Consider the following 20,806-nt stretch of genomic DNA (forward strand, 5'->3'; position numbering starts at 1 on the left):
ATATATATATATATATATATATATATATATATATATATATATATATACACTTTATTATTGAAGAAAGTAACCATTTACCATCTTTTTCCTTCTCAGGCTGTGAGGTTGAGATTCTTGGGGTCAGACCTACTTACTGCCTAGAATATAAAAACGTCCCAACGGATATCAATTTTGCCAATGCAGTCAGCGATGCTCTTGACTCCCTCAAGTAAGTGTCCCAAGGTTTTAGTCATACCATTGTTCTTCATTGTTTCCAGGACCAATAATGAATGCTAAAGTGAGTTAAGAAGGCTTGGTACAGGTGGAATAATGTCTCAAGAGATATGATTAGTCTCTTGCGTGATGACTGTTAACTGCTACCAGAGAATAATTGTGAGTGAGTCGTTTCAGGTAGGGGCACTCTCTGTAAATGTTGAATGGAGAGCAAGAAAGTCCTCAAGTGTTTGGGACTTTCTTCTTTATGTTGATGGACAATAGAGAAGCAATACAAATGTCAACATCTCTCTAATTAAGATTTAGTGAATGCTTGTATTTCATAAAATGTTATTATTTGGCAAGAAGGGGGGATCGGTGGTGAAGTAAATTTGAAAAAATTGCCTAATCTACCCTCTTCTTGGTAATGTATGAAACACGTAGAACATAGAACCTTTTTCTTCCTCCCACATGGAGCAATGACACAGAACTTTGAAAATGCAGAAATCATTAATGGTGTCTTAAATAGCACACGAGAGTCTGTCAGGGAAGCTGATTAACAAGAAAGGTCAGGAGAAAGCCTCAAGGCAGTCTCAGAAATCGCTAGATATGGAAGTCAAGATAGGAGACCAGCTGGGGTCTACCTGAGTAATTAGCAACCAAGAAGCTAAAGATGTTGGGGGCTCTCACATTTCCAGGGCTGGATTTGCGGTCTCCTTGGCTACTGAGTGGATCTCCTGGGTAGGGTCAAGGCAGAAGATCCATAGTAATCAGTTTGGAGACCAAGGAGGGACTGTGATCTTCCCAGGAGAAAGAGCCTGTTTTCAAGCTGGGCAGCCTCCGAGGGCCACCATATCCCAGGCACTGTGTACTACTCACCAGCAGTAACCACATGAATTGGCCTATAGCTAAGATAGCCCCAGATATAGAGCTGACCAATTATGAATCCCATTCTTGCCATCACCACCCCAAACATTGCGGGGAACAAGTCACCCCCACAGAACTGCACAAGGAGAAAACAATACCCCTCCCTCCGTTCCTTCTTGGAATAATTCCACTTCCATGAAACCCATTAAGATGGGCCTTTGAGGCGCAAGAAGGCTCAAGCTCTGACAGATTGGAGAGGAAATAGGTTTGAAATACTTAAAAACTGAGATGTAACAAATTTAAAAGTTGAGATTTTTTTTTTCTGGAGGGAAGAGGGAAGGGACAAGGTCTGGAATGAACTTTAAATAAATATTATTAACCATTGAATAAATAGCCTTCAACATATGGTTTGTAAATCATGTGTGTTATATGATCCTGTCTCCTACCTACTCTGCTTTCTTTTCCTTGCCCACAAGTGCTGGAAAACCACACACACATGATGAACTAGAATATCGTGTTACAAACTAGTTTGTGCAAAGCTGAAGAGCACCACACGCACAGCAGATGCGCAGAGCTAGAACTCTGGAATAGCTCTGTGTCTATACAGTGCTGTTTCCAACATATCCAAAGTGCTGGCCACCCCTACAGCTTATTGCCATGCTAAATAAGAACATTTAGAACATAGCTGTCATACAAATACCTCCAAATAACCCAATGCTCTATTTTCACATTCATCTTACCTTGAGAATCGAATGGTCACTGACTGTACACAACCCAGTGATGCAACAGGTGGAGAGCCACAGAGTCCCAAGAGGCTCAGGTTAGCCAGGGCTGGCAAGCAGGCCCATCCAAGCAGACTTCCTTGTCTTGAGGTATAGCAGCATGCTGGAGGAATGAGTGCTGGGCTCTGTTTCCTAGGGAAGTTTCTGTTTCTCTGTTTCTAGAGAAGTTTTTCTTTTTCCCTTTTCAAGCAACATGACAAAGCTCTGGAACACTGGGGAATAACATCTTTACCTTAGAGCACAGCATTTAGAAAGGGGGAGGTTGGTGGGGGGTGAGGTGGTAGTATGTATATGTGCGTGTGTATCTTTGTGTGTATGTGTGTTTAGCAAAGGCATTGGGCTCCCCTAGACAGAAAAGGCTACCAAGAACTGGAGGCCCAGGAAAGTGGCCTCGGGCTAGGCCTCTATCTGGTGTGACCTGATACCACCATATTGTTCAATTGGCACCATTCATACTATAGTCTACATAAATGGCCTTGAAATCCCAGGGGATGACATTCACATAATCTACCAGTGAATGATGCTTCTGCAGTTGGGGAGTGAAGGCCTAGGAAGGATGGAACCAGGCCAGTGCAATTGTCTTGTGGGGTCTTCATACTGTCAAAGTTAACAGGGCCACCAGAAACATCCCCTGTGAATAGTAGTTGGAAAGATGGAGATCCACCATTTCTAAAACTAGTTAGGGCTTGAAATGAGACAGAGAGAAAAAAAGAGAAGAAAAGCAATAGGCCAGATGATACTGATTGCCTGTGGAAAGCAGTAAGATAATTTAGGCTCTCTTGCAAAGAAAAAGAAGGCACCTTCTATAAACAACCTAGATAGATAGATAGATAGATAGATAGATAGATAGATAGATAGATAGATTTAGAGTGGGGACAGGGAGAAGTAGGGGAAGAAGGAGAAAGAGAATCTTAAGCGGGTTCCACACCCAACACAGAGCCCGATGCGGAGCTCGATCTCACCTCCCTGAGATCATGACCTGAGCCGAAACCAAGAGTTGGACCCTTAGCCAACTGAGCCACCCAAGCGCCCCTAACCTATGCATTTTTAGAACATGTCTCATTACCTTCTTACAAAGTAGAATAAAGGATTGACATTTGTGGGCCAACACAGTTAAGACCACTTTACATGTAGCAGCTTATTCATGTAAGAATGTGACTCAAAGGAATTATGAATTCTCTTGGTGTGTATGCTTAGGCAAAGATGTATTAATTATTTATCTTTCCATCAGATAGCCCCAAAACAAGGAGCAAGTTTTAGACTCCATAGCTTACCTCTTGGTTTCTGCTCAGCTCTATCTCAAATTCCTAGCTATAATTTGAGGAGTGCTTAGAGTTCACACAAGTGTGCGAACATAGGCATGCATAAGCATGTGGGCACACACAGGCATTTGTCCTGATTAGTACTGCTTATAGAGTGTCTTTTCCACTCTGCTATTATTCTGAGAGGCAGAGAGAATGGGATACAGGATAGATATGCTTTTGAAAGAAGGCAGTTAAGATTGACCTATGGACAACATTTCGGCAAAGGGTCTGGCTCAGCCAAGAAGCTGCATGGTTCTGTAGAAGGGCTAGTCCAATTTCCATGTTTGATCTGGGCATGGCCATCCAGGGCTCATAAAGCTTTATTGACCCAAGTCATATCCATGGTAGATGCTACCTCGGCACCTAGACAACCTCCAGCGTAGAAGAAAGGAGAGGGCGAAGAGAATTCATGTCTTCAACACACACCTGCCAGCATTGTGTCAAAGGCGCTATCGCCATTGACCCATTCTGCTGTTACAGCTACTGTATTACACAGGTGTGTCATCCCCCTCCTCTTACAAAGAGTCCTCCTCCTGTCCCAAAGTTAAGCACCTCGCTTCAGGTCACACACAGCTAGTAGGTGGTGGAGCCGGAGCCCAGGTCTGCGAGAGAAGTGCCTGGACACTTCAGAGTCAAGTTCACAGCTCTCCTCCTGGTCTGCACCCATACCTCTGAGGTGCCCTGAAACCGAATCAGACCAACAGGATGGCGGGGGTTGGCTCCTTCGCAAGTCACCCCTGGGCCTGGGGCTCATGAGCGCCTGAGGTGGACTGGCAGCCTTTCGGGTCTGCTCGCTGCTTGACATGTGCAGCACACAGCCCCAGTCATGGGCACGCTATGTACCATGCCACCGCACACGGGGACAGGGAAGCAACACCCCTGCCCACACAGCACCACAGAAAGCAGTTTGAGATCACAGCACTTAATCTGTCCTCCTGGAAGTTCTGTTTGTCGGACAGTCATGCTTCGGTGGGCAGGAAAAGGGGCATACCAGTGGTGACAGCCCCGTGCAGCCCTGACCGCCTGGAGGGACTAGGAGGCTGCTCCCAGGTGCAGGTGCCTGATGAAGCCTCTCAAAAGGGTTGGTCAAGCAACAACTGGGCCCCGGGAGCGGTGGACACAGCTGCTGTCTATTGTCAAGCTCCAGGTTACGGAAAACAGCTCCAAAGGAATTCTTTTAGGATCCCAGAACCTCAGTGGCTGCTGGTGCCTATAAAGGAGTGGATGGATGATGAGATGGTTCTTTCCACAGACCATGGGGCGGCTGGGGCAAATGTCCTGGCCTTTGTCTCTCCTCCCCCTGGACTCTGAGGGAAGGGGCTCAGCACACAGGCAAAAGCCATCCAGGCACATCTGGAAGGAAGAGAGAGACGCAAGGCATCTCCTTCCCTTTGCCTCCCTTTTGCTGTGTGTCAAGCACTTTATAAACATCAGCTCATTTCCTACCCAGTGTAGCCCTCTGTGGAGGTTTTTCACATGGCACATTGAGGCTTCCAGATATTTTTGCTGTTCTTCTGAGACCTCCAGGATAGCAAGGTTCACGTCTTTGAGCTCAGATTTGTCTAATTCCAATACCCTATCAATGTATAATTTTCCAAAATTAAGGCTCTGTCATGTGCTCACTACATATGTATATGAGAATTATGCTGAGGTTCAAATTCCTTTATTGCTGAGGGAATCCAGGCACGACCAGGCTGGTTAAACAGAGAATATGAGAAACACACACGTGAAGGAAAAGAATGATGGAGGACGATGGCATACGATTATTGTAAGATGCAGAAATGCTTCACGACTTAGAGGACAATCAGACCGTGATCTTTGGGACTGCTTTCTCCATCAGGCAAAAATAACCTTCATCTTACTGGTTTCCTACAAGTTGACAGCTAAGTTTACACATTCCGGGCTCAAGTTGGTCATAAAGTCTGGTGACCTGTAAACAAGTTTATCAGACACTGTTCTTGTAGGACACAGGAATGACAGGCAGCTGTTTTGGGGGCCTAATTTCTAAGTTTTAGATCATTTTTCTTAATAGTTGATAACTTCAACCATCCCTTCGAATTGCCCCCCATTTCTCTCTCCCTAAGTCTTCTCTTTCCAACTCACTTCGGTAAGGAAATGGATGTGAGGTTATGAACTTTTACACTGAAAAGAGATCTGGACAACATCCTAAGATGATGGAGGACCTGGGTGTCCCTGAAAGCCTGGGGCTGGGGGCTCCTTGCAGCTCTCAAGTGCTGGGCTGACAGCCACATGTCATTGGCTCAGTTCCTGGACCCCTAAAGCTATAAATTATAAATGGCCAACCATAGGTCTGCAGGCATTTCCACCCATCGCTCCTCACCCAACCACTCCATTACAAATGAGCTGACCTGTGATGGAGACCAGATCCATGTGGAAAACACCTGGCGACCAAGAATCTGTCCGCTGAACTCCAAACAGGCGAGAGTGCTCAGCCCTTGAAGACTCGGGTCCCTAATGAATCGATGAAACTCCAACCTAGAAGTCTTTTCCAAAGTCACGTGCATAAATCCCTGAATCGCCAGCATCCCAAATCCAGTGTTCCTGGCACCTGGGGTTGACAGCTCCTTCAAAGAAAGCCATCAGGTAAATCTGTGATACGGGGTCCCTGATCACACAGAGATTTTTTAGATATGGTGCAGAGCCTGAAAGAAGCCAGCCAAGTGGTTGCTGTGTTAAGGGAAGTATCTACAATGCAGTGACCTAAAAGCATGTCATTGAACTTTAATGCAACAGTCAGCCTGTTTGTGCAATTTTCCCCCCAGGCAGGCCCCACCCTGGAAGTGGACACACTTGAACACTGGATACACTGCATGCATCCGCACATCTGGGGAGCTACAGATTCAACTGCATAAAGCAGCTAAAGGCTGAGGCTCATCTGAGGGAAAGATTTTATGGAAGTTTCCACTGTAGTCATCAGTGTAATGAACACGGGCCTCACAAAAGTTTAGGGATGTGTATGAAAGTGCCATTATCTAGCGAGAACTTTTCCCCACCGCCCACACCCTTGCAGGCCCCTGCAGTGACTTTTTGTTCTCTGCTGTCTACAGATGGATGAGTCATTCACACATTAGCGAGTATGAATAATGATAATATCACTTTTGAAAAACACCTAACCCAGTCCCCATTGTGGAGAAGGGTGGTATTTGTTAAAGAAGGGCCGGTTTGTTGTGTTCTAAAAAGAGAAAACACTTGACTAGCAATTTCACTTAACTTGAAAACCAATGTACTCTCAAAAACATAAATGAAATGCCCCTCAGGGTACACAGTAGAACATCACAGCATCATTAAAGGACGTGCCGTCTTGGCAAGTATGACCCTAATGAAGGAAGATGCTAATCAGATTATCCCCTGAAAACCGCCCCAGTGTAGTGAATGTAGTAGATGCGGACTTTCAAAAGCCCAGGCTGGTAGAATGTTCTGATCTTGGAGATTCACGTTTCCAGTTCTAGCTATGCCTCTGTGAGACCTTGAGCAAGTCCTAGAATCCGTTCTGGCCTATTTCCCCATCTGCAAAATGTGCAGATGCTTTTCTATAGGGACGCTTCCCACAGTAGTTCCAGAAATCCAAGACACACCCAACCCACAGACATGGAGCGCTGTCCGTCAAGAAGGGTAAGAGTCTTATAAGAGAATAAGGACCATTTCCATAAGAAGGTTAAGCAGAATGCTGCCCCATTGGTGTGGGCCGTAGAGTTTTTAGTGGTTGTCATCAGGGTTTTGGAGTCAGCCCAACGTGGGCTTGAGTCCTGGTCCCATCTCCCACTGGCTGTGTGAGGCAGGCAACTCTACTGAGCTCTCTGTTCAATGTATCCCTGTCTTAAAGGGTTGCTGTGAGGATTAAATAATGAATGAAAAGCCTTCGACGTAGTACCTGACCCAGAGCAACTGTCATTTATTGAGCGCTTACTATTAGTATACTTTCAACTGTTATAGAGCTCCAACTGTATGCCAAATACGGTAGGCTACAACTGAGCTACAGTGGAGGATGAATCGCCATCCCCCCCAAAGAATTCACAGCTTAGAGAGGGCGAAGGAACATTAGCAGGCCACTGCAGCCCCGCATGGAAGAGCATTACCAGGAGATGAGCCTAGAGGGCCCGCAGGAGCACCCGGAGGGCCGCCCAGCAGAGCCTGGGGCATCAGAGCCAACTTCCTGGAAGGGCCACCATCTCCCCTGAGACCTGGAGGATGAGTAGGAGCTGTTTTTAACTCTGGCCGTGCAAACCACCCTCTCTGAACTACCGGGGGGCAATTTTCCCTCCTCTGTGGATTGCAAGACCCAAGGCAGAGCAGGCTCTGAGGACTCACATTCTTTTATTGCTCATGTTCCAGGTGTTGGGGCAGCCACATCAGAAGACACCATGCCATCTCATTTGCATGTGTGTGTCTTTAAAATACAGTTTTTCGAGAGAAATAAGGCAATCCACCAAGAGTATCAACTATTAGCTCTTGTAAAGTCCAAGCAAAGGAATGAGCTGTAATTTCTTTTGCATTACTTCAACTTTTGTCAGTTACTATAACGGCTCCCACCATTAACATCGTCATCATCATGATCATTGTTCAGCTCGGGTGCTTTGGGAGGAGTCGTGGGCAAAGCTTGAGCTGGGGCAGGAGGGACGGTGGAGAGCACTGCGTGAAGGAAGGAGGTGCATTACACGGCATTTTTTTTCTCCCTTCCCTGACTCCGCAGGCCTCCTACTCCAATGGAGAGCACTTGTTCCTGGTCATTCCTAGCCCAGCATCAAGGGCTTGGATTATCAGTACTCTGGCCAAGGAGAGTTTCTCCAGAACCAGCATCTTCCTGGGACCCAGGGAAGTGTGGTCACTGTTAGAATTCACTCTATATCCACACTGGAGCTGGCCCTTCATAGAATAAATGTCCCCATTAGAGTAAGTGTCTGCTGAACACTAACCTGTTTGCCTCCCCCAGGTTGCCCTGGTAAAGCTTGCTCTTATTCTTGCCAGTGGGTTAAACACACAGTCTGCTGTTTTATTTAGACACTTCCTTTAGGTCCAGCAATAATCGAAGTCATTATTTGAATGATTGCTTCTAGTTGTTCTGATCTTATGACATCAGCGGTGGTAGAGTAGAGCTATGAGAACTGTCCTCTGCCTGTTCCAGCCCTTCCAACTCTTGGGGCACAACGAGCGATGCCACATGAGCCCCGAGGGGAGATGCCCCATAAACGTGCTCTCTGACTGCTGCACTGAGGTGCTCAGGACTGGCATGTCTTGATGCCGTAGTCGTGTTTCCTCCCTTAGAGATCACCGTGATCATTTTAAGGTGTCAGTTTTGCCTGGCCCACAGGTCAGGGATCTGGGGACGCCAGTGCCTTCACAGAGGACTGCTGAGTGGAGGGGGGAGAAAGCAGTGAGGGCCTCCCTCAACTGCGTCTCTCTCACTCTGCTCCTTCCAGGAGTGGCCGGGCAGACGTGGCAGCCATATACCATGAGCGCATCGATGTGGAAGGCCACCACTATGGCCCCTCGTCGCCTCAGCGGAAAGACGCCCTGAAAGCCGTGGACACTGTCCTGAAGTACATGACCAAGTGGATCCAGGTAACTGAAATCAAGGACCATGACGTTAATCTTCCCTCTTGTCACTTCCTGTCAGTTTCCTTGGTTGTCATAACCCTTCAACATTTTCCTTCTTACTGGTGTTAGCGGACGAGGTCAGCACCAGGCTGGGGTGGGTCTCTTTTCTTCCCACAACCCCTTGTCAGATACCAGGAGCTCCCTTGTTTTACAACCAGCCCAGCGGGACTGAAATGACCAGATTCGCATTCTTACCTGGCTTAGCTGGCCAGATGGCCCAGTTCTTTACCAAACCTAGTAAGTCTGTGAACCAGGTTCAAGCGGGCATGGAGACCAGACCTGGGTTCTGTCCCTGATCCTGCCACCCACCCCCTTGCTGGATGACTCTCAACAAAGTAAAACTTTTGTGGGCTTTATTTTCCACGTTTGTAAAATGGGTCGGTGACCGCTCCCGTCTTACCACACAGGTCTGCTGAAAGAGCGGAAGGAAATGAGAACAGAGAAAGTAGCTTGAATGGCTCAAGCCCAGGAGGGATGATTTCTAGCACTACTGGAAAGGGGATGTGCTTTCACTTCGCCCTCCTCGAAGTGCTTCTATGGTGATGTCCCACTGGTCCCATCAGGGCAGAAAAGTTTATGATTGAGGAAGTATCCTTTCCCCCATAACTTACAGTTTAAAACACATGTTTACAAGACCTTCCAGAGTGAGCACATCTCTGCCTGGGAGCTGACCTGATGGCTTTTGTCCACCTACAGGAGCGGGAGCTGCAGGACCACCTCAATGTCATCATCTTCTCAGATCATGGAATGACTGACATTTTCTGGATGGACAAAGTGATCGAGCTGAATAAGTACATCAGCCTGAACGACCTGCAGCAAGTGAAGGACCGAGGACCTGTCGTGAGCCTCTGGCCAGCTCCTGGGAAACACTCTGAGGCAAGAAGCGCCATGAGGGGGGGAGGCGGATGGATGATCACTCTGAGCTTGGTCTTTGCCCTGGGGCTTTAGCACTGAAGTAGAGAGCTGTGCCGGAGCTGGGCCTCCCGAGGCATGTGACCTACTTTGTTGCTCCCTTGACCTCTGCCAAATTGCTCATCCTCCTGTGTCTGTCTGCTCTTCTCTGAAATGGGCATGATGGTATCCACTGCACAGATGTTAGTGGAAATCAAATGAGATAAATGATGTGCGGTGCCTAGCATGTTAAGCTCTTAGCCCTTTAGTAGGGCTATTTTATTGTTGGCCCAAATGCGGCACTTCTCAGGCAAACCTGGGGGATATCGGATGCATACAGAGAATGCTCTTTCCCTGGAACAAAGCTGCCCATCTGATCTGTTTTCGTAAGGGAACTGGAGATAAGAAGGTGATGAATGAATAGGGGCTGAGGCCGTGGGTGCCATGCGTCAGCTCCTTATCTGAGGAGGCACGCTGCTTAGGTGCAAATCCCAGCCTGATCATGGACTGGTAACCCATAGCTCCCTGTCCCGGACCCTCTGCTTCTTCTGAGTCCATGCGGTTGGTGATGCCATCATAGCTGCCCTCCTGGGCTGCTGGTAAACCCACAGAAGCATGCTGGGCCCACCTCAAGGACGATGTATGTGCCACTTATTACAATGATCATCATCACAGGGGTGGTTCCCAAGAGGGTGCTCCCCACAGTCACTGCCCTCCAGGAACTGAGCACTCTGAGATAGCTAGACTTTACTTACCCTTCTCTCCAAACCATAATTATCTGTAGTACTTGGTAAATCATGATGGGAAAATGAGGAACAAGCAGCATCTTTGTCCACCTGCTTCACCCCATGTTGCCTCGTCACATGCCAGGGCAAGCTCTGGGTCTTCTGCCTGCTCCCAGATCTATTTCGTGCTCTGGACCAGGTAGCGGGTCTCTTCAGAGACCCCAGGGTCCCAGGAATTGGCCTAGGGAGGGCCTGACACCTCCACCTATCCTCACAGCAAGGATGTGGTTGACAACGGACGCTCTTTGGTATGGATGGACACTGCGTGCAGGAGGCCGGGGTCTCTCCACTGGCCCTTTTGACCTCCTCTTGCCCACTACCATAGGAAAGTCTGAGATCTGTCTGGGGGTTGAGCAGCACAGTTGCCAAGAACGCCACTCCTCCCCAGCCTTGTCCCATTTCCTAGGTGGACGTCCCTTTTTCTCAAGTTCCGTGGTCAGGAAGTGGAGGTGCTGACCATTGGTACAGCAGCCCCATGAAATCCCTTAATATGAAGCCAGGAGGAATACTCTACACATTGGCAGGTCCCACAGAAAGTGGCTTCTTGCAAAGAAGTTCTGTTTTCTTGGCAAGGAAGATAATCTGCATTTCCAACTTGGCGCTCAGGGACGTGCTGCCTCCAGAATGCTTGAGCATCAGCAGCTTACGAGCTGGGAAGAGCTTCTTCCAGCACGACGTTCATGAAAGCCAGAAGCAGTTGGTGGATTATTCAAGAATGGGGGCTGTGTTTGGGTGACAGTTCGTCATGTGACGGACACAACAGTTTGTGAGACCTGGTACGTGTCATCAGATTTTTCACGTATCCAAAATCTTCCTGCAAATGCATCCTACTTTCCTTAAGAACTATGGATTTTCTCAAGTAGGAAATCATAACTCGTGGGGTCATCGAAACTCTCTACTAAAAAGCCTGAAGGCTAATTATTCTCCAGATCTGAGTTGATAAACTCAATTTTACATTCAGTTCTACCCAGGAATATGTGTCTGATTTGCCTGAGGGCCAACAAGTCAACATCAGCCAGTTGATTTTAATGTCAGCCATAAATATTTAAGCTGCTGCTAAATATTGGAAATACGTACAGAGTTTACACCCTCATCATGAAATTAGTAGTGTAATGAATGGCAGACAATTACTAATACTTTTAAGATTCAGGTGTAGGAAAGACATGCTCTAGGTCAAGAGCAAATCCTCTCCCTTTGATCTTGTGGCATTTAACAGCAGGTGGACCAATTCCTCATTTGCCTTTTAATTTTACTATAGCATTTTTGACGTATATAAGCTTTTGTAATTTATTAACTACTGAGTAGACAAATTATTATAAAATATTGGAAAGTATAAAGGGGTGCCTTATATTTACTAAACATCTAAGAAGTAGGACATTACCATTGATAACGGTATCTCTTGTATATCCTTCCCAAACCCCACCACCTTTCCTGCCCCATCAAAGGAAGCTACTCTCTTAAATTATAAGTTATCATTTCCATAATTGCCCTTATCATTTTATCATGTGTGTTCTTTAGTTTTATAGTTATTTGAACTTCGCATAATAATAATAATAACCCTGTCTGCATTCTTCTGCAACTTGCTTTATTTTGCTTCTCAAACTGAGAGCCCTGCGATGCTTGCAGGTGTTCTGCGTAGGTGTAATTCGCCTCTCTTCGCTGCTGTATAGTATCCCACCACAGAACCACATGAGTCATCTCTCCCTTCCACTGTTGCTGGGCATTTGGGCTGTTGAGTCTGCAGTCTCTATCCCTCTATATGTCTCCCGGTACACGAGAGGGAAGGGTTCCCATTAGGTCCCTAGGGGCTACCTTATTAGATCACGGGGTGTGTGGATCTTCAGCCTTATGAGATGAAGCCACCTTGTTTTCTGAGACATACAAAAGTTTCTCATTCTTATGTAGTCAAACCTGGCAGGTGTTTTGGTCATTTCTTTCTTTGGTCCATAAAGTTCTCCCTCTCCTCTAGGTGCAATAAATGTTCACACATAGTTAAGAAAGAGAATGCCAAACTGGTGACTCTTTTGTCTTTGCAGATATATAACAAACTGAGAACAGTGGAACACATGACCATCTACGAGAAAGAAGCCATACCAAGCAGGTTCTATTACAAGAAAGGGAAATTTGTCTCTCCTTTGACCCTAGTGGCTGATGAAGGATGGTTCATAACTGAGGTAATTATAGAATTATGACGTGTTCATTATACAAATTCTATCAAACACCCAAAGGTAAATAATTACTCTGCTTTTGCACTTAAGGATTTTGTTTTCACTTAAGTGTCCTTCATGGCCTCACTTCCACCTTTAGACGCCAAAGACTTGGTCAGGTGGCTTTGTAGACGCACACCATAGACGTGGACCCAGAGTCACAGTTTAGACTTAGTGGCTCCAGACTCGATATATTAACAAACTGCCCTTAACTCAATTACCCAGGCTTACAATGTAACCTATTCAGTTTAAAGTGCAACAGTTACTGTGAACCAAAGCAATCGCTTCAGGGCAGTGAAAATCAGGGAGAGGCTCAGCTTTGCTTTCACCTTTAAGAGAAATGTTTGGCAAACACAACTCCAGCCAACCCTGTTCCCCAGTTAGCCAACTTGATTTTGCAGAGGAGATTATCTTGTGTTTGGGATCCAAACCCTCATTGCCTCACACACGAATGACTTCAGCAGCTCCTGCCCGCCTGCCTTGACTGCAAGCTCACCAGGCTCTTGGATCAACTTCTGATCACGGGCCAACGTATATACTACGTTACGTTACATTACTTTTGTAATTACACAGTACACATACATATGTTTGTGTGAATCAGAACTCAGTCAGGGAGTTAACAGGGGCTACCCAGTTAACTGTATGGCTTAAGAAGTTGGGGAGAAGCCACCAGAACAGAAAGGAAGAATGCCTAGCAATTGATGATTATTTGAAAAGCTTTTTAAAAATATATAATTATTTCAAGAGGGAAATTTGGGGTGATTTTTTAAATATTTGAAGCAGAAAGTGGTTTTTTTTTTTAAAGAAAGAAACCAGAAGGAAGATCAATAGGATGTGAAAAAAATAAGATTCTGAATAATTTAGTGTTGACCCATTAAATATTGGGACTATCAATGTTATCTTGCCCTGCTTTAATTACTAATGAGGGGTGTTACAGAGCGAATCTTCATTGATCATGCCTGGTTCATTAGAAACTTTACAATGACTCCTCCCCACATTTCAATGACATGAACATAAAGCCATTTTAACTTCTGCAGGTAATAAATCCATCAGGAAAAATTTCTTCTTAAAATTTTGGTCAACAACAACAATAACAGCTATCTTGAATGAAGTTCCCTCCCTTCTTGGTTACTATTTCTGTTCCTCTCAATGACTCTGCATGGAGGATATTGTTAGTCCTGAAAGTAACACACCACAACATGGAACACAAATGTGGTTCTGAGCTTCCTAGCAGCCAGTTCAAAGAGGGAAGCACAATCAATTACATTAATGTAACTTAGAGTGTCTGTCACGTAAAAACACAAATGTTTCTCTGAAAAATCATGGTTGTCCCTGAGTCCTGAGAGAGATCAGATGTCTTTCAGTCACTCCTTTTTGTACTTTAGTTTCTTAGCCTGAATGAATACCTTTATCATTTTATGAATCCTTGAATTCATGGGCTTTTTTCCCCAAGACTCACCAGTAAAAATTATAGTTCCGGATTCTACCTTGATAGAACATGGGGTTTTATCTCTTTGTCTTCTGAAAAACCCTAAAGACAAATGTCCGTTTGTTCCTTGTTGCCTTGGTCTTTTTTCTTTTACATCTTTCTGTTGTTCATTATACTTACCTGACTGCATAGAATGGAGAACCCCGTTGGCTATCTTTGTTCCCGCTCGGTGCCGGGCTGTTCGTCCCGTCCCACCCCCACCCCCCCACCCCACGGCTATTTGCAGAGTCTCTCCCCTGGCGGTAGAAGAACGCTGTGATTTGCTCCGTGACCTGCCCAGCAGGGCGCAGCACCTGCGAGGATGTGTCTGTGGTAGACTGCGCTCGGCGGCTGCCGCAGGGCCAATTTCTCAGGCCTGAAAGCAGTCTCTCGGGTCTGGACAGCCGAGGAGTCTTTTTTTCTGATTTAGACGCGATTAGAAAAACAGCTGAGTCAGGACAAAAGGGTGCTGGCTGGGGCCAACAGAATAGGGTCCCATCCCCCCTTCCTTGCTCTCTGTTCCGCAACATGCAAGATCTGGCTTCCTTGGCAACCGTGCCACGCCCGTATAAACACCACCTTTTTGCTACCACTTTACGTTTTGCAGACTCTAAGGCCGCTGCTCTACCGGGAACACTTAATTGAGTTCATTTTTTTTTTTTTTTAAATGGTCACTTAGAGAGCTGTCCCCGGAAAAGATAAAGACAGGGAAGCAGATCGAATCTGTCACCTGGAATTGCAGGATTACCCCGTGTGACTGCTGTTGGCCTGGAGCTTCCCGCAACTTGCTTCTGCTCCCGCATTCTTTAGTATATGGGCTGGGTTGCCACCCCCTGCCGGTCCCTGGCCCTGGAGCTCCTCCTGCAAGGGTGGCGATCTGAGGCTTCCATATTCCCAGAGGACTGGTCAAACATGAAGGGTGGAACAATCCAGGCCACCCACCTAGGTCAAGCCCTGGCCTGTCACACTGGCCAGGTTCCTTTCTTCAAGGGCTGCCTAACGGCTGCCCCCACCCCCTCCGTCTCCCTAAGACCTGGTCACTGTCCTGTGGGAACCTCTTTGCTCATGCTTGCCAGGGGTCAAAGGCTACACCCTTCACCAGCCACCCCACCCCACCCATGCTCTACCCCCCCTCCCTCCTCCAGGGGGCACCTGCAATGGGGCTGGACATGGCCTCATCACCATGTGGTGGTCCAAGGGCCCTCGGGAGGGAGGTCCAGTGATGCTGCGTGTCCTTGGCATATGGGATAGTCAGGAACAACACAGGAAAATGCAAAGTGGGCAAATGCTGAGGGCAGTTTCTGCCGAACTTAAGTGCATTCTTCCATTTCCCACCTCCATTCCTCCATCCATATGCAGCTCCCCCTTCCCCGCCGATCCAGAAGCAGAATGTTCCTCTGAAACCCTTCCTGGGCAGACATGGCGCAAGCGAAGAAGCAGTTATCATTACTTCATATGGAAGAATTTTTGAGCATTCCCAGACCCAGAAAATCACCTTGCTTAGGCTTTTCTGATCCCGTAGGTCCCATCTTGCTAGGGATGCACAAAATCAATCGACCTAAAGCAAGATGCTCACAGACACGGTTCGAAGCTATGGTGGCTTCCTGCTGAATGTGGTTTCCAGGGAAGGAGCTGCTCGGTGCCCCTCTGCTGCTCGGGGTGCGCCGTCTCTATAAAAAACCAATGCTGAACACCATTTTCGCTTTTCACCTTTTCTCGAAGAAGAGAAAATCCCCCTCGGATTTCTTTCAGTTAGCTACTAATATAGTAGCTCTTTTGTAAAAGCAAAGTGGTGTAACTCGAACTGTCAAAAAAGCAGGGGATACCTGTACCTAAAAAAATCAGCCAGTACTCAGTGGGCTCTGGTAACATCAGTCAGAACCCCTGGGGTGCCCCCTCCTCCTCGATTCCCACCTGCCCTTTAGTCCAGCTCAAACACCATCTCTCCCATGAAACACCCAGCTCTCCCCTAATTTCCTCCATCCTGGAATTCTCATGAAAGCCGGAATCCCTCCCCTGCATGCTACATTTGTCCATCTGCTCTTGTACCCTTCCTTCCTGGGCTGGAGGCTCCTTGCAGGCAGCCCTGTGGCACCTCCGCCTTCGTTTTCCCCATGGAATCTGGCACGTGGCAGAGGCTCAGTACATGTTTGTGGAATATGAATTACTAAATGAATTAAAAAGTATTAAGGCAGTTGATTCTGGGTTACTTATCACAGGCTGTTCACTTTGTAGGTCTTAAATCAGTAACCAAGTGAACAGAGAGGTCAGCTGAGTCAGGAAAGCCTTTCCTTTGGGCTCATTATTAGTAGTCCGAGAAGAGATTTCAACAGGGAGAAGGTGTTCAAACCAGTGATGACAATTCTCCTAGCTTCAGCGAGCCCACAGCTGGAGCCCAAGTGTGGGACGCACTAGCTCTCGCCAGACACCCCCCCCCCAACCCCGCTACCGGGGCTAAGTCCTATAGCCTGTCCTAGACGGTATTCCCCTCATGCCACCGTGCTCAGAAAGATAGGATGGGGCCCCAGCCTGATGAAAGACTGTGAAACATGGTGTTCGTTGTTGATCTTCCTGACTCCTGTCTGAGGGGAGAGAAATGCAGCTAATTCAGCCCCAAGCTTCTAAGGGAGGCCAATATTTGTCTCCAGAGGAAAGATTTATTTTGAAAACTGGCAAAGGATATGAAATGCCAGGCTCAATTCTAAGGCCTGTGGTCGAATGGCAGTTAGGCCTGGACCCAAAATATTTAGGGAAATCAAGACAATCTGGAAAACGTGGCTTCTGAGTTTTAGTGGCAGCTAGAGTGGTGTTGTCCAGGCCCGACTAATTGAGCTTCAGGAAGTCGGATGTCAAGTGCTGGGAGCTGCTGACTTTCTGGGGGTGATTAGGGTCGTCTGAGAGCACATGCACACCCTTCTCACCCTTGGCACACTTCAGGAAACATGATCCCGGGAAAAAGAAAAAAAAAGGGAGCTCAATCCATGCAGTGCTCTCCAGCCCTTCACTGAACTCTGAGGAATTCTGTTCCTCGTAAGCCCTGCTGGTTTGGCTCTCTGGCCTTTTCTATTCAAAGGACTATGCTGTGTGTGGCCACAGGGCTTTCCAGGGGCGGGGCGGGCCCGAGGGCTGAGCAGTTAGGTTCCGTGTTAGAAAGGCACAGAAAGAGAGACCTTTAGAGAGACATCCCTTTGCATAGGGGTGTTCCCGACCACCACTCGCACCGGGATCCAAGGACTCCCGCCAACAGGAAGCCTCCCGGGAGAGCAACGGGGGAAATCTAAGAAACAGGGGTTCGTAATAGAAACCATCGCTCGAACTTAACCCTATCAGGGCAAACACCAGAGCCAGCGAACTGTCCTCACTGGCACAAGAGTTTGAACTGAAGCCACTTCTGACTTGGGTAGTATCGGGTGCCTCTTTCCGCCTGAGATGATATCAGAAGCTTATATTGTATTTTTCCAGGACATGGGAGCTTCCTCTTATAACCGTGTCCTAGGACAATAAAGCAGACTTAGTTTTAGATAGATGTTCACATTTTATTTATTTTAATCTGACCAGATTTCCCCTGTGTTCCCCAGAGCCCTGGAGATTCAGGGAGATGCCTCATCAAGAGAGGGAGGGGACAAACTTGGGTGCCCGACCCCACTTCCCTGGAAGAATTATACTTTTAGTGGCTGAAAAGAGGGTTGGTGGTCAAAAAGTTGTGGGGTTTTTTGTTTTTTTGTTTGTTTATTTGTTTTTAGAAAGAGAGAGAGAGCACGAGTCGGGGGGAGGAGCAGAGGGAGAAGCAGACTCCCCATAGAGCAGGGGCCCCAATGTGGGACTTGATCCCAGAACCCTGAGATCATGACCGGAGCCAAAGGCAGACGCTTAACCGACTGAGCCACCCAGGTGCCCGAGGGTCAAAGAGTTTAACAACCAGTATCCCGCAGGCACTGGCCAATGAGGCTGGAGGCCAGATGGAATAAGCCAGTGGGGACTCCCTGGTTCCTGCTGTGGACAACAGTCCTCTGGGAGCCGACTACACGACTGACTCTACGCCCGCTGAGACCCTGAGTTCTCTCTAGGAGGAGGGCCCTAGGCAGCTCTGCTGGGGCCACACAAAGAGCCAGAGAAACAGACTTGGACCTAGGCATGGTAATCCAGTATAAATAAGAAGTGTCCTTAGAAAAGGACAGATAATTTAACATAGCACATGATGGGTGCCAGGTGAATGGTTTCCAGGGGTTTCCAGGCCTGACTATGCATGCTAATCAGCTGGGGAGAGATGATCAAATGGAGAGATTCCCTGCCTCACCCTGACCTACTGAACGCAAATACCCAAAAGTCGGGCCCAGGATAAGCTCAGGGCATTCTCTGCATGGCTAGGCTTGGGATCCCGCAGTGTAGACAGTGAGTGCTCCAAGTTTCAAGGTAGGAGCCCTCCCAGTGGGGGAAGATGGGACCAGAAGTCAACCCAAGCAGGAGGCACCAGGCAAGGCCCTGCACATTTGCGCTGGCCAGGGAGGATACCCACACAGGATGGATTCCCACACCCTTAGCGCCCCCCACAAAGTCATTTTGGGGTGCACAGCAAGAGCCAGAGCCCGGATGTTGTCCTGGCAGCCGGTGACCCTCCTGTCTGCTCAGGAGTATTTGTGCCTGCAGCTTAGCAACCATTTTCTGATCTACACTGAGGGGAAATCAGAAGGAAGAGGGGAGAGGTATGCATGCTTATGTATCCCCAAAATGCAACAATAAAAAAAATGAGATTTTGCTACAGCAAGTACCTTGGCCATGTGCCAACAGAAACCAATGACACGGATTGTTCAAGCTGCTCTTGCTTCTTCTTGTCCTTCTATCCCTCCTTCTACCTTTACCCTCACTCCCAACCCTACCCCCACATCTGACTGTGTTCCCTATACCTCTCAGTTCAGCACCATAAAGGACTGAATGTGCCATAAAATGGTGAATTCAGAGATGTCACCAGGCATGTGTTGAACAAACTACATTAACTGGTTTGCTGATTTGGGAGTGAACAGTGAACATGCCTTTTTTTTTTTCTTTTTTAATTCTAAGGATGATTAAGACAAAGATCTAGTCTGAAAACTATAACTCTTATCTCATAAAGACTCTCGTGGCTTCCTAAATTCGAGCAAGCTGATGGTAGGCATTTCCACGTAAGTAGGCAGGGGAGTGCAGACACGGAAATCAAAGAACACAAGTGTATAAACATAATAACCATTTCTCCCAGTGTTCCCTCCTGCGGAGCTATTTCTGGTTCCTTCCTGTTAGGAATGATTAATTAGTTCAGTGGCTCATCAAAGGAAGGTCCCAGCACGGCTACCTGCCTGTGTATAGAGGAGAGGTCCCGAAAAGCTCTGGAACGTGCTGAACAAATTATACTTGGTGAAGATTTTGTTTAAATTTCCAGGATAGCGTTCACTGTAGAATGGCCAACACGTCCTGGTTTGTCTAGAACTGTCCCAAAGTGTGGCATCCCCGGCAGGCCCTCAGTCCTGGGCAGACCACGATGGTTGGTCACCCTGTTGACCGGCACAACCTCAGGCAGGCTCCGAGAGTGGATAACTCCAGGTCCTCTCTCCTCCTCACGCCCGCCAGCAGTTTCTCTCCCATGGCTGCTTCCTTTTCATGCTTCTCCCATACGAGGCAGTACAAACTCTCCCTGCCTGGCCCGGCCTTCTCTGTGCCCAGCCTTCTCCACGACCGGAGCTCCCAGGGGTCCGTTGCTGGGGGAACCTTGGGGCCAGCACCTGGGTGGCCTCTCATTGTGTGTCCCCTGCTACGCACGCTCGCCCATCCCACGGACAGTGATTCTCACCACAGGCGTCCCCAGGGCCTCATCCTACCTCACTGCCTGTCCCGGCCGGCTCAGGAATCAATATACAGAAGCCATAACCCCTCGTTTTTCCTCACTAAAAATAAGCTCTTTCAGAGGAAGGAATGCTTTCCTCCTCTGTGCTTCTCAGCCAAAAGCCTAGCAGAGAGCCCGACACAGATTCAGAGCTCAGGGCATATCTGTTGAGCTGCAGAATGGAATGAACAGGCTCTTCTCCCACGGGGGGGGGGGGGGGGGGGGGAGAAGGACACCCCCCACCATTGCCGGGGACTCCTCTCCCCAACAAGACCCTATTCTTTCTAGATTCCCTCCCTCACCTATTCATTAGGGGGAACTACCCCTTCCAGGTGGGGCCCTTATTTGGGCTTTCTACAGCACACTGCAAGAGGACCCGGTGTTTCCTGGGAATTGGCTGCCAACCCCACCATGAGCCCAGTTTTCTTAGGGACCCAAACTTAGGAGCACTGCCCTCTCCATTCCCATGGACACACACACACACACACACACACACACACACACACACACACACCACTCTTCTACCCCTGTCACAGTTTTGACCAAATCTGGAGGGTCTGAGCACCTCCCCGGACATCACTAGGTGGTTCTATGTGGCAGTCCCTGGGCCTGCGAGAGTCAGGATGGGATTAGTTCTCCTCAACCAGCAGCTGGAGGACCCGCAGCCTGGGGATTTCTGCTCTGGAGGCCGAGAGGTCTGGGACACACATGCATCAGTAGGACCTCATCTGTATGCATCTAGGTGACAATGTGGGGTACACAACAAAGACGGGGAAGCCACCAGGAAGGGAAAGGGAGAAAATCTTCCAGATGCCATTTTGAAGCTAAGGCTGTGCATGA

The 20,806-nt window shown here is 47.8% G+C and overlaps 1 protein-coding gene across 1 annotated transcript in view; it reads left to right on the forward strand.

The window, feature by feature from the left end:
• Positions 1-20,806, forward strand: part of ENPP6 (ectonucleotide pyrophosphatase/phosphodiesterase 6) — a 111,107-nt gene that overhangs the window by 81,645 nt on the left and 8,656 nt on the right. The window contains exons 3-6 of the mRNA XM_035004271.1: positions 97-208; positions 8,584-8,725; positions 9,458-9,637; positions 12,474-12,611. Of these exons, the coding sequence (XP_034860162.1) occupies positions 97-208; positions 8,584-8,725; positions 9,458-9,637; positions 12,474-12,611 (572 nt within the window). The remainder of the gene's footprint in view (positions 1-96; positions 209-8,583; positions 8,726-9,457; positions 9,638-12,473; positions 12,612-20,806) is intronic.

Source organism: Mirounga leonina, unplaced genomic scaffold, assembly GCF_011800145.1.
Source record: "Mirounga leonina isolate KUSES-001 unplaced genomic scaffold, KU_Mleo_1.0 Mir_128, whole genome shotgun sequence".
Taxonomy (NCBI): domain Eukaryota; kingdom Metazoa; phylum Chordata; class Mammalia; order Carnivora; family Phocidae; genus Mirounga; species Mirounga leonina.